General features: G+C 41.3%; 1 protein-coding gene across 2 annotated transcripts in view; it reads left to right on the top strand.

Moving 5' to 3' along the window:
* dmbx1b (diencephalon/mesencephalon homeobox 1b) overlaps positions 1-11,657 on the top strand; it is an 11,676-nt gene extending 19 nt beyond the window's left edge. The window contains exons 1-6 of one of the 2 annotated variants that reach the window (XM_048252752.1): positions 1-48; positions 5,321-5,534; positions 8,477-8,648; positions 9,177-9,371; positions 9,810-10,233; positions 10,363-11,657. The exon at positions 1-48 is cut by the window's left edge and continues 19 nt beyond it. In XM_048252752.1, the coding sequence (XP_048108709.1) occupies positions 8,496-8,648; positions 9,177-9,371; positions 9,810-10,233; positions 10,363-10,775 (1,185 nt within the window). In that variant the 5' untranslated portion in view covers positions 1-48; positions 5,321-5,534; positions 8,477-8,495 and the 3' untranslated portion in view covers positions 10,776-11,657. Of the gene's footprint in view, positions 49-5,320; positions 5,535-8,476; positions 8,650-9,176; positions 9,372-9,809; positions 10,234-10,362 lie in introns of both variants that reach the window. The other variant, XM_048252753.1, reaches the window with a different exon arrangement.
* Positions 11,658-13,224: the final 1,567 nt, after the last annotated feature.

The following is a 13,224-nucleotide window of genomic DNA, read 5'->3' as shown; positions in this document are numbered from 1 at the left end:
GCTCGGCCCGAGAGGTGACGTGGAGGTGTATCTGCGAAAAAGCCTCAGGTAGAGACTCTTATTGTTCGCGAGTTTGTGTGTGTGTGTGTGTGTGTGTGTGTGTGTGTGTGTGTGTGTGTGTGTGTGTGTGTGTGTGTGTGTGTGTGTGTGTGTGTCTGTGTCCGCGTGTGAGTATGTGCTTGTCCATGTAGGTGTGTTTGTGTGTCTCAGTGTGTGTGTTTGTCCGTGTGTATGTGTTTGTCCATGTGTGTGTGTATGTGTGAGTGAGTGAGTGTGTGTGTGTGTGTGTGTGTGTGTGTGTATGTGTGTGTGTGTGTGTGTGTGTGTGTGTGTGTGTGTGAGTGTATGTGTGTGTGTGTGTGTGTGTGTGTGTGTGTGTGTGTGTGTGTGTGACCACTCTGGAGGGCTCTTAAATTGCTCGAGTCAGAGAGGACTGCACGGCACTCAATCTCCTCACCTGGTCAGAGGACGGCGGTCTAAATGGTCCTCCAGAGGAACATTGTGCCATAGCCGGGAAATGAAACCTTAATTCGCTTTTTAGTCATTCTGGCCACTAAACTTCATCGCGATTTGGAGAGCCAAAACAAGTCACTGCAGAGGACAAAAAGTACAAAAACAGTTAGTTCCTATCTGGATGCAACAGATTTGTGCTATACATACATATCGCTATGAGATACAGAATATCATTTTTTATCAACCAGTCCTACAGAAATATACCAGTTTGAAAGGATCTCTGTGTATTCTACAGTTCCTTTCTTAATCTTGCAATACATTCAAAGTTCAACAATTACTGGGATATTCTATTCAAGCTACACTTCATTATAGCCAAATAATAATGAATGACAGATTTAAAAGAAGCATAGATTATATGTAGATCTAAATAGTAGGCAGTCACAGCAAAGCATCACCATATTTCCCTTTTAAAATAACGGCCCTGTAAATAACTTCCCTCTAAATAACACAGGATCTGCATTTTTTAAGCACCCCCGACCCCTCAGTTAATTAAATAAGTGTTCTGAAAAATGCACAGCTTCTTTTGCATGGCACCATAATTTATTGTCACCAGTGGATCTGAAAGCCTGTCAGAAGTGGTTAGCTTCTTCAGTAAAAGTATTCCTTTGGATCTTTGCTCCAGGTCCTGCCCTGCGTCTACACAGTTTCTTTCGATCCTCTTGTTTTTCTCCTTTTGTTTAGGTAAAGCGAAGGATTAGGCGAGATTTGCCCCCATAAAGTAGTGGTTTGATGGGGCTTTTATCCCTCCATGTTGCTAAAGCTGTGTAGCCCCAGGATTAGGCCGACACAATGGCCTTCCTTGTGCTGGGTCTGCAGCCTGAAGGGGGTGACCAAAGACAGGGTCTGAGAAAGGGGGACGAAACACAACTGCCAGTTTCAATATGTCAAGTTCTGCTGTGGAATCTGTTGACCAGGGGTGCTCCGTAAGCTCCTTGAGAGGACTGATGCAGCCACAGGTTGTGTAAATTAAGTTTAGGGGCGAAATCCAATCTTGTGAAACTCTCGCTTCACCTCAGATGACTCCATGTGCGTGATGCTTTGTTGAATTATGGCACTGTGCCTTCCCTGAGATGGGTAACAGGGATTTGTTGCCAAGATGAACAGATTTTTTTCCAGCATTTGTTTATATGAACTATAATCCATTTAAAAACAACACCAGAGGTACTTGATGGGGGTTTCTTTATATATACAGATAATCCAATCATGTATAATCGTCAATGAGAACAACCTGTCAGCCATGCAATATTATACCTCACAAGGAGGAAATAATGGCTCAAATGGGTCTTTCAGTCTTTTGGTCATTTGTGTCCTCACTTTACCAATTCTGCATGTTAATGTCTAAACTATTTTGGAATATGCAAAGATACTGTATGTATATATATATATATATATATATATATATATATATATATATATATATATATATAATTTTCATCATATGAGGAAAATAATGAACTCTATTTAAAAGCAATTTGTGCATATAAACTTGTTTTATATAACCTGACAACAATTGTAGAACATACCATAGCCGTGCACCTTCAGCAGCTTTGAAACACTTGTATTTATTCCAAGTTGTACAATAGCGCTTCAGTTTAACAACCATTTTATGGCTCTGCATACATTTACAACCCTCGTATCTTAAAATAATGTCCCTTGTAATTCCACCTATTGATTTTGGCCCCACGGCTCAGCATCCACATTTCTGTTGCTCACAATCATGTTGGAATTATGGCGAAGCCCATCAGTAAAGAAAGACCACCTTTACAACAGTTCCATGTCACAGAAAATAATAAACGTGATTTGGACAGACTCAATGTGCTAACCTTCTCAGTGGAATCAGTGCAGCAATCGCCCCTAGTCCTGACATCGCATAAGACTATACATCAGATAAGGCTCTTGGAATACATTCTGTGCAGGTTTACCATTGTAGCCTGTGGGAGAGTGTATGGAATGGGAATAGTAACCAACATTAAATATTTCATGGACACTTTCCATCATGACATGTTAGTGTGTGTTTATGGGTCACGGTGTGTCTGACACATAGGGATATGTGAGTGTATTTTCACCAGTGAGTGATTGCATGTATATATTTTAATTGTGTGTGTGTGTGTGTGTGTGTGTGTGTGTGTGTGTGTGTGTGTGTGTGTGTGTGTGTGTGTGTGTGTGTGTGTGAGAGAGAGAGAGAATTGGGGGCTGTGCATATGAAGACATTTTATCTACTGCATTTCCTATTTGGATGTTTTGCTTTTTTAGTATAGCAATGTGTCACTGGTGGGGAGTGAATGAAATAAAAGAAAAGAACGATGGCCCCTTTAAATCAGGCAGCTAATTCGGCAGAGGCACAAGAAAATCTTTACCAAGGAAGGTCTTGCTAATAACATGTCCAGTAGATTGCTTCTGGCAAGTTGCTTTGTTATTCTTGTCACTAGAGTCCCCAGGTAGCAGTCAATTTTAAACCATACATCAAAATGATTAATTTGCCACAAATGAGCACATGCTAGAATACCCTTGACTTGAAATAGGGAGGCTAAAGCCTTTTGGATCGGATATATAATGTATTCATGAAGTTGAGGAAACCGCATATTAACTGCTAATGTGCGTTTATGCCCGCAACTTTTCACTCGATTTCATAGACATGCTGTGTTAAAAATATTTTCCGGTTAGGATAACACAATTACTCCAGCTCAGATAGCATAATTAACGAAGCAAAAAAAAAAAAAGATTTTGTTCCGCTTGTTATTTACAAAACGAATGTGGATGACTAATTCTGCCAAATATTCTATCGACGAGATGCATGGATAAATTCCACATTCTGCGGGACTAGCGATCAAAGTGCGTCATCCCCCAAAGATGACTGAGCACCAAGACGGAAAATCACACCTAAAGAAGCTTTATTTGATTCAGTAGAACAGACGAAATTCGGGGATTGACAGTGGAGAACAACGAAACCGTGGGCTAAACCCAAGGATATGTGAGATGAATTTCTGAAAACCAAGCCTCTAAAAACGTGAGTGGCTGATGGGAACGACTGGGTACAGGGCCCTGTAGAGCCCAACGCGCACGCTGACTGAGGGCCAGTTTTGACACTTGCCTTTAAACCCTTCAGATGCGCTGGACACTAGACCGCATTAAGTTCTGTAGAAAGCTGATTTAAGGAAGAGGGGCTGAGCGGAATTCCTTCTCGCTTTAATTGCTTTAGAAACGGTTCCCACAAAGAGACACTGCCCAGATTTACCTCCCGTTTAACTTCTTATTTCCATCGGTTCACAAGTTAATCCGATTTTTCTCCCAGACCTTAATACTCTGAGATATATCGTGTGTACAAAAGGCATAGATGAACAGAGGGTCGATTTAGAAGAATGCAAAACTTCAAAAACAGTTAGGCTATTAATAATTTATATATAGGTCTAATAGACGAAAGGTTATTGTTGTATCTTTAACTTAAAGTTGACCAGACAGTTTTTATGATTTCGTGTGTCTTATACACATAGCTGCAGTATAGTGACAATTGTGTTATAGGCCTATAGCTCAATAAAGCTAGACTTCTCTTTATAACATCAAAACCGACAGTACTCAGTATTCATTTTTATTATTATTTTTTTTTTAATCTGAATAAGAAAATAAATTCGCGGCAGCAGTAGCTATACGCTGTGCTACAGAAGTGACAGCGACAGGAATAGGCTATCACCAGTTTTGACTGACACTAGTAAAAGTTTACTGGAAAGTAGAAGATAATTCAAAATAAAATAATGACATTTCATGACTTAGGCCTATTCCATGGGTCATAGGTTGAATAGCCTACGGCATGGTGTAAAAATATATAAAATGGCCTCAGCCGGTGATTTTAATATAGTGGTGAGGATGAAATATGTGCCCAAAGATCACATCAAGTTTAGGATGCTTCACCCTATCTCTCCGTTTCTTGGAGAATTTCAACAAAATATGCAAGCTTTACATTAAAAGGCTACTTTTCGCTGCCCTTAATTCCAGCCTAAACGGTTTTTCTCTGGGAGAAGAAATCTTTTCTAAAAACCTTGAAGAAGAGAAGGGCATTATTGTTTTAATCCTCTTACCACCCGTCATTTTAAGACAGTTTTTTAGAGGCTGAAATGGCGTCTTGTCTCCCCAATCCTAACCTAAATCCCTCTGGGCCGGGAGAGATTCTAAAGGCAGCAGCCTAGCATCTATTAGTGATCTCACCCAAGTCTTTTCCAGTACCGTCTCACCATCAAATGGCGCGACAAAGTCCAAAAGCAAATACAATTAAGTCAAGTGTTACGAAACTGCCTTTAAAGCACAAAACTACACCCAAGTTACCCAAGACTAACATATGGTTACACTCTAGGCCTATTGTAAATAAACCAACATTACTCACCTGAATTTACATGGGCCCAAAGTAAATCTAGGGGTCTCACTAAATAGAAATGATAAACCTATTTGTATTGCTTTCTTAATTACATCACAAGAAATCATCCACGTATGGACCTAGCTGTTCTAAATATTTAGCTATCAGAATCATTACTTTTTATTTACTATAGCCTACATTTACTTTTTAGTAATTATGTTGGCTTTTAAACCAATATACAACCGCATTCGGAAAAGATTCATTTTTGTGGGTGTTCTTTTTTTGCATTTGTTTTATAAAATAGCCAATTGGAACATATTAAATCACTGTATCAAGTCACAAGCACGCGGGGCAAAAATGGGGAAACTATGTCATTTGATTGACACCTCTAGCGACCACTTAGAATCAAGTATGACCTCATAAGCGCTCCTTATAATCCCTCCCCATACACTAACCAAATAGATGGCAGGTTGTGTACTCTCCAATACAAGCAGACCGCGGGAGGTATCGGCACTTCAGGACAGAGGCATGCTTGCGTGAAGACAGACTTGGCTAACTTCTACTGAACGGAGATGCAGGACTAAAAACCATCAACACGAGAAACTTTCCGGAAAACTGGAAAAGCGAAACGAAACTGAAAACAGTGGACTTACCAATCGTGTTTGAAAAGTACAAGGTAAGAAATGTAGTCTGTGTTTTTTTACGCAGCAAAGTGTTGACTGCCTGTTATATAGCAAACGCACATCCAAATCGAAGTGTGAGAAGTACAGCTGTCTTTTGGAAAATGTATGATTGTTTGGTACAAAAGCCTAGTCTGATTGAAATAGCCAGTTTGGGCCAATATGCAGTTATTTTTTCCTCAGAAAGTTGTTTATCTATGAAGACTTAAATTAAAAGACTAAAACCAGTTTAGACATTTGAAATGTCTATTTCTTTTTGTCATTTGTTTTTATGTAACGTTGTAGGCCTATGTCATGTTTTTTTTTTAATAATATTTAAAACAAAACGTAAATGTGTGCCACATGCTCTAACAGTTATTCAGCAGCACCTTGAGTTCTTGCATGACATTGTAAAACGTAGCGAACGCAAAGTAGGACTAACGTAGCCAATTAAACTGTTTTGTGAATCATCCACCTGCAATACATTTTTTAAGTAAATTGTCACAAGGCCTTAATATATTGTGCGTAACCATTCAACATTTTCGGCGCATCTTTAAAAATGTGTGAAGCAACACTGTGATTTCGACTACCCTAAAATATGAACCAGTCACAACAAAAGTTTTGCCGGGTGTGCGCAGCAGTCAATATATTCCTAGGCAGCGCACCACGAACCCGGAGGGCAATGGCCTCGCAGCAGTAACATTTATCCAATTTGGCTGCACTAACAGATTGACACGATAAATCCACACCAATTTACATTAAGATGCTATCATGACTAGCCAGAGGCCAATGGCAATATCCGCAACGAATACATTTCACAAGAGAGTATTCTGGTTAAATATACAGCCTCACCTCTTTGTTCTGTACGCAAGACAGTGGGTTGTTCATAGCATTTAACAGCTTGATAAAAAGGCAAAACCTACTATCAGGAAGTGTCAAAAGAACATACAGAAGAACACACACACACACACACACACACACACACACACACACACACACAGTGCCTTACGTCCATGTCAGGGCTGATGATAAATTAATGGCCTCGCAGTTGAAACCTATTTGCACCTACATTAGACGCCGACCCAACTGGGGATCACCATGCATATTTCACAGAAGAGTTCTCATACATCTCCGCCACTAGAAGCCTTGGGGCGCTGAAATTTGGTGCCGCTAGAAAGATTGAAAGAAACGGGTCCGATTCGGCTCAAGTACTTGGGGAGCAAAGCAAATGTTTAGCAAAGCACCTTCTGTCCAGGCGAATTAAACTATTCCCTCATGGCCTTCACACGATCACACCTGCATTCGGTTAAGTAGGGACAGGCACACCCGCTCTGACATTTTGCAGGAACACTCATGATTATGTTCATGGGTAGATGTTTGTATCATATACAGCATGTTTTTCACTAAGTTTACTTTTAAAGATCATGCAAGAGGCGTTTTTATTTGTTTTTTAAACAAATGGATTTAGGTTTATAAAAGGAATTGTGTCTCTTGCACTGGGCAGACTTCATTGCTTTAATTCCAAAATGCATCAAAATTACATTAAATAAAATATCATCATAAATAGTAGGCTACACCTACAATATTGTGACTTTTCTTGAACATTTTTTTTGGATATGTGGATATTATTTTACTATTATATATCATAGTTTATCATAGAGTATTTAATATTATTAGTTGTAGTTGTTTTCAATATTCCATGTTTGCGCATAGAACCAAAGGCCCGATTTCAACAAAAAAGTCCAGAACAAAACAGAACTATACATTATATCGTAATGTATCTTGTGTCATTTTTTTCAAATGCAAACCCATGAAATATCTTAATTTGACCAATTACCTATTAAAGAGTCATCCGCTTTTGGGACAGGGTTGAATTAATTACCCCGTTTTCCTAAGTTAAAGAATGGAAGGCTCTCCGTGGATAAATTAACATAGAAATGGGAATTATATCCTGAAAGAGAGGGATGTGTCAAGGATGACAATAATTAGACATACATAGTTTAACCCCTAGTATAGTACTTAAAAGTAAAAGGAGGAATAATAGCCCATACGAGATTTTATGGATTAGTTTATTAATTCCACAAACATGGAGCGCTGTAGGACAACTTGTAATTCACATGGATATAGCCTAAATACACCAATTTTGCCTCGAGCGGTTCCGGTTGGTTTGCTACTGGAAATTTTAAACGCTTCTGTATCGTAATACATTCTTAATCATGACCTGCAGCAATAAAAACCTCTCTTCAAAAATATATTCCCATAGCGATTGTAACTGGGGTTTATGGGTTATTACGTACTAAATGATGAAGTATGGCAATACAATTTAGTAAACAACATGGCACGGGATCTAAGCATCACTTTGTAATTCATATACCGGTGTAAATTTGATTATAGGCATAGTTGCTCTATATTATTATTATTATTATTATTATTACTATTTACCTATTATCATAATTATTTGCTGTTGTTATTCCACGTATGTGTATCCGTTATATTAACGAAACTAATTATAAAGGGTTTTAGTCTAGTCCACAATATACCAATTTATGAAAGTCATGACTATTAAATGGATTGCTCACTGCTGATATTTGAAGAGCGAATTTTAAATGTATCGCAATATCGTGGAGTATGCCGGCCTTTTCCGACTATAGCGTCTTTCATTTCTTAATAATGTAGGCAATCAGACCATTTATAATTTTTCTGCACAATTATGCATACACCTTATTCATAACAGAAAAAAAAACTGAATCACCCCAAAGCAAGAAACTGACGTATAAACTGCTTTATGTACTTTGTAAAGCAGACAAAAAAGAGTAGCTGATTAAGTTGATCTTAATTGCTTATCTATTTGCGTAAGTTGCACTGCCACATCAGTATATGAAAATTATGCAGAGGGGAATTCCAGCAAACATGACAGACCGACTGATACAATGTGACTTAATTGTTTCCTGCTCTACAGTTCATCTTGACCAGCAATCATGCAGCATTACGGCGTGAACGGCTACTCGCTCCACGCCATGAACTCGCTGAGCGCCATGTACAACCTTCACCAGCAGGCCGCGCAGCAGGCGCAGCACGCGCCCGACTACCGGCCCTCCGTGCACGCGCTCACCCTCGCCGAGAGGCTAGCTGGTAAGAATCTGTTGAACATCCTCACTGTGGTGCCTCCAGGAAATAGCGGTACACTTCAGAGGTCAAATGCATTTAGCGGCCCTGTGGAGAGTGTGTTATTTAGGTCTGAACAGCTTGTTTACTGGCAGGGGCCATAGTGCAAGCAGTCTCCTCAGGAATGTGTGTTATTTATTCGAGTTGAATTGAGTTTAAGATGAAGTAAGATTGCTTACAAAAACCTTTGAACACACAAAATGACTGCACACCCCTTCAATCCATACATAATATTTTGAATGCAATTGTGATTCATGTCTTATATTTCTTGTACTGTTTTTGCATCATTGAACATCTCTGAAAAGACACTGTGTCATGTGACTACAAATATTCATTCAATTTAATAATAAAAAAAAAAAAAAAAAAAATATATATATATATATATATATATATATACCACAACTGAAGAGCAGGCCTATGTGCATAATCTGCATCTGCATGCATCCTGTGCCATTTCCCCCTAATTAAACGGGCCATCTTTTTTGTCTTTCAACGGCTGTACATTTCAAGACATCATCCTGGAGGCCCGCTATGGCTCGCAGCACAGAAAGCAGCGTCGCAGTCGTACCGCCTTCACTGCCCAGCAGCTGGAGGCCCTGGAGAAGACCTTTCAGAAGACCCACTACCCAGACGTGGTAATGCGAGAGCGCCTGGCCATGTGCACAAACTTGCCCGAGGCTCGTGTGCAGGTAGGACCACTTCACCTCCCACACATAAGAGAGTGCTGAGTGAATTTACTTTGTTAACATATGATCCTGAACTGCTTAACAATGTCTTAAATAATAGAAAAATATGTTGTTGATATTGTTCCATGAGGTTTACTTAAGAAGTAAACAGGTATTATAGCCCTGACAGTATATATAGGGGTATCAGTGGCCACTACTAATTAACCAATCACTAATCTTTAATCGGATGAAATGCTTAGAATCTCCAAACTGCCAGGGAATCAGAGTCGGACTCAGACTTAATGGCAAGCACAATAGTGCAGTCATACACAACACAGGCTGTAATTTTATATGGAGGCTTAATTATGTCCTCTCATATTTCAACACATAATACAGGTGACGTAATTTAGGTGCTATTGCTGTTCATTTCCATAATCCGACAAACTATCCTTTTTCCAACAGGTGTGGTTCAAGAACCGGCGTGCCAAGTTCCGCAAGAAGCAACGCAGCCTGCAGAAAGAGCAGCTTCAGAAGCAGAAGGAGGCATCAGGAGAGGGGCAGCAGGAGGACGGCAAGGTGGAGCCTCCCTCCGCCACTGCCACCACGGCCACGGCCACCACCGCACTCCCCGAGTCCCACACCCCACCTCCCCTCTCCTGCCCCTCGTCCGTGTCCGAGGCCGAGCAGTCGATGCGGCCCCAGCCGTCCGAGCTGAGCGTGGAGGTGAACGTCACCTCCCCAGAGCAGTCGGGGAGTGAGTCGGCGGCGGAGGACAACATTGACCGGGAGGAGGAGCTCAAGTGCTTCAGGGAGGAGCCTAAGGGGGAAGTGATCCCGTTGCCCGGGAACCGGTCCCCCCCCTGTAAACACCTCAGCCCCAAGTCAGGTGAGTCTGCAGTCTTATGCTCCGGCAACATTTGCCAAAAAAGTCATTACCGCCCTACGATGCGGGATAACTTGTTGCGGCTTGTAAAAAAATAACAGGCTTGACTGAGTCTTCCCCTCTCTGTTGCAGACTCTCCTCTCGGCTCTCCTGCCATCCCGTCCTCCAGTGGTGTGAGCAGTGGGCTCGCCCAGAGCAACTCATACGCCTCGTCCCCCCTGAGCCTCTTCCGCCTGCAGGAGCAGTTCCGCCAACACATGGCCGCCACCAACAACCTGGTGCACTACCCATCCTTCGACATGGGCACCCCGTCCTCCTTACCCTACCTGGGCATGAATGTTAACATGGCGGCGCCGCTGGGCACGCTGCCTTGCCAGTCCTACTACCAGTCCCTCACCCAAGCCCAGCAGGTGTGGAACAACCCGCTCCTGCAAGCGTCCGGGACGCTGCCCAGCCTTAACAGCAAGACCACCAGCATCGAGAACCTGCGCCTAAGGGCCAAGCAGCACGCCGCCTCCCTGGGCTTGGACACCCTGCCCAACTGACTCCGAAGGGGGGACCCCTCCGCCTGCCTCTATTAAGTCAGAGGCAGAAGCAGCCTCGTAATCACCTCATTTCTGGAACCAAACACTCTCTCTGTCTCTGACCCCAGGGACAGCTGCTTGGGTCCAGGATCTACTTCTACTTCAACACAAAATATCCTCCAAATCGGCTGATCCCAGGTCAGCCTGAAGTATTGTCTAGACAAGCGCAATGCAGAAGGGGCATGGTTTCAAAACCCAAAGCACTCATCCTTCCATGTGGATAAACATAAACATACAAGACCAGCTTTCTTTTATGTGTACGTGCCACCACATCTGTCTTGAGTGGACTGTAAAACCATATCTAATATAACCATGTACCAAGGAGGAATGTGAAGAAAGAAGTTTATTTAAATGTGATTTAAAAAAAAAAAAAAAACAGTATTCTGTTTGGCTATAAAGGAATGTTCTGCTCAGAAATGTTGAGACTTAAAAAAAAACACAATGTTGTTCGTCCATGGATTCGAGTCATGTAAATAACTCTCACCGTTTGTTCACATCACCCTATTTAGTCAGTGGTCCTGTGTTACTTTTTGTACAAAAAAAAAAACAAAAACTGAAAAGAAGAAACTTTAAGAAGATTTAAGATATTTTTAAAAATGTCACTTTGTGATTGTGTCCAGAGGCAGTTATGTATAGGGAGTCCAGACTCGACAAAACACGGACATCAGTGTGGACATTGTGCACGTCGGAGGGAGGCCGTAGTCACAGCATCAAAACAAATAAGTGAAAACCATGTTATGTATTTTGTCATTGTAGATCGCAGACATGTATACCTTGATTGTTTAAATAAATGTGAGTAATTTATCTGTTAAATGCAAGGGAATAAACCACAGTAATAATGAATCCCAACGCCCACGTGTTAAATTCTTTAATTGACTCTAATTCATGGATTTCCCAGATTTTCCACACATTTAATTAACAATCTTAAGCAGCGCCTTTGAGCCTTTGAGATCATTCTCTAGATTAAGTCATCATCCACTGTGATGCAACATCCTGCGTACTGATATCAGCCGTGGGATTCAAATCTCTTGAGGACCCCATTACTGGTCCTTATTAAACTAAGCTCATCTCCAGAGGGGGATCTCATAATGATGCCATTCTTTACAAAAGGGGGGGGGGGGCATGTCTGAAAGGCCTCGGCCAGGGCACACACAGGTTTAACAGGCTGTGAAATGCCCGATGGAGTGCTCTGGCCCCTGCAGATGGCCTGGCCCTGGGAGAGCTCATGGCCGGCCAGACAGGGCGGCTACTGAAGGGGGACAAGCACTGTGGCGAGGAGAGGAGCAAACTACTGAGGCACAGCAGATCACACAGCTGGAGACTTTAGGTGTGTGAAATCACTGCCACAGCAGGGGGGGGCTGTGGCCTACAGCACTCAACAAACACACTCAGGCGCCGTGCGCACACACACACAGAGGCACAAAGACAGACAGACAGACAGACAGACAGACAGACACACATGCACACACACACACACACACACACACACACACACACACACACACACACACACACACACACCACACACAGTCAAAAGTAAAAGAGTGAAAAAATAAAAACAAATACAGCACTGAATGTATTTAAAGAGCATACTGATAAATTAAAATTGAAGAGCTATTTTCACGAAATAAATAAGACATAATGTATATGTAAGGAAACATACATTTGTTCAGTTAGTTATACAAACAATCAATATTACTGCTTTTCAATTTTCTTTAACTTGTGTTTCATTCTACAGACCATCTGAAATAACCACAATATCTGTTGTCAAATTTGATTATCACTGTCATGTAATTTTATCCCACCATTTAATCTGCAAATCAACATGGAGTCCAGCAGAAAATAATTCTTTTAAATTTCTATATGGAATGAAACATTCCTTGCAATGTGTTACAGTCCAAACAAAACAACTACACTCTTTCGTCATGACAACATTATGGCAATAGTTATCACACAGAATTTAGGATGAAGCAATTTCAGTCACACACAGAAAAAGATGTTACATTTCTTGCACTAGTAGTAATTATAGGGAGCATCACTCCAAAGCCAGAGCTTTTAAGATCAGACACATAACTCCATATCTAAATAGCCAGCTGTCCTTTCTCTTGACCACTGAATACACTTTACCATGCCAGGCTACATGGCACCCTAGGTAACGGGGCCGATATGTCTGGTGGAACATTTAACACTTATCTTCTTAGGTGGCAATGCAACTCTTCCTGTCCTTAATTAAAACCTCACCACAAAATCACCATTTTTTCCCACCGTAACTAACTCTCAGAATAAATAGACAGTGCACATTGTGCCTTTTACTTCGCAACATGCAGGCAGAGACAGAAACAAAGAGAGTATATAAGAAAGAGAAACAGAGAGAGAAGTGAGCAGTAAGATCCCTCTCAAAGTAGGGATA

This window comes from Alosa alosa, chromosome 9, assembly GCF_017589495.1.
Source record: "Alosa alosa isolate M-15738 ecotype Scorff River chromosome 9, AALO_Geno_1.1, whole genome shotgun sequence".
Lineage (NCBI taxonomy): Eukaryota > Metazoa > Chordata > Actinopteri > Clupeiformes > Clupeidae > Alosa > Alosa alosa.
This window is presented reverse-complemented; position numbering and strand designations above follow the sequence as displayed.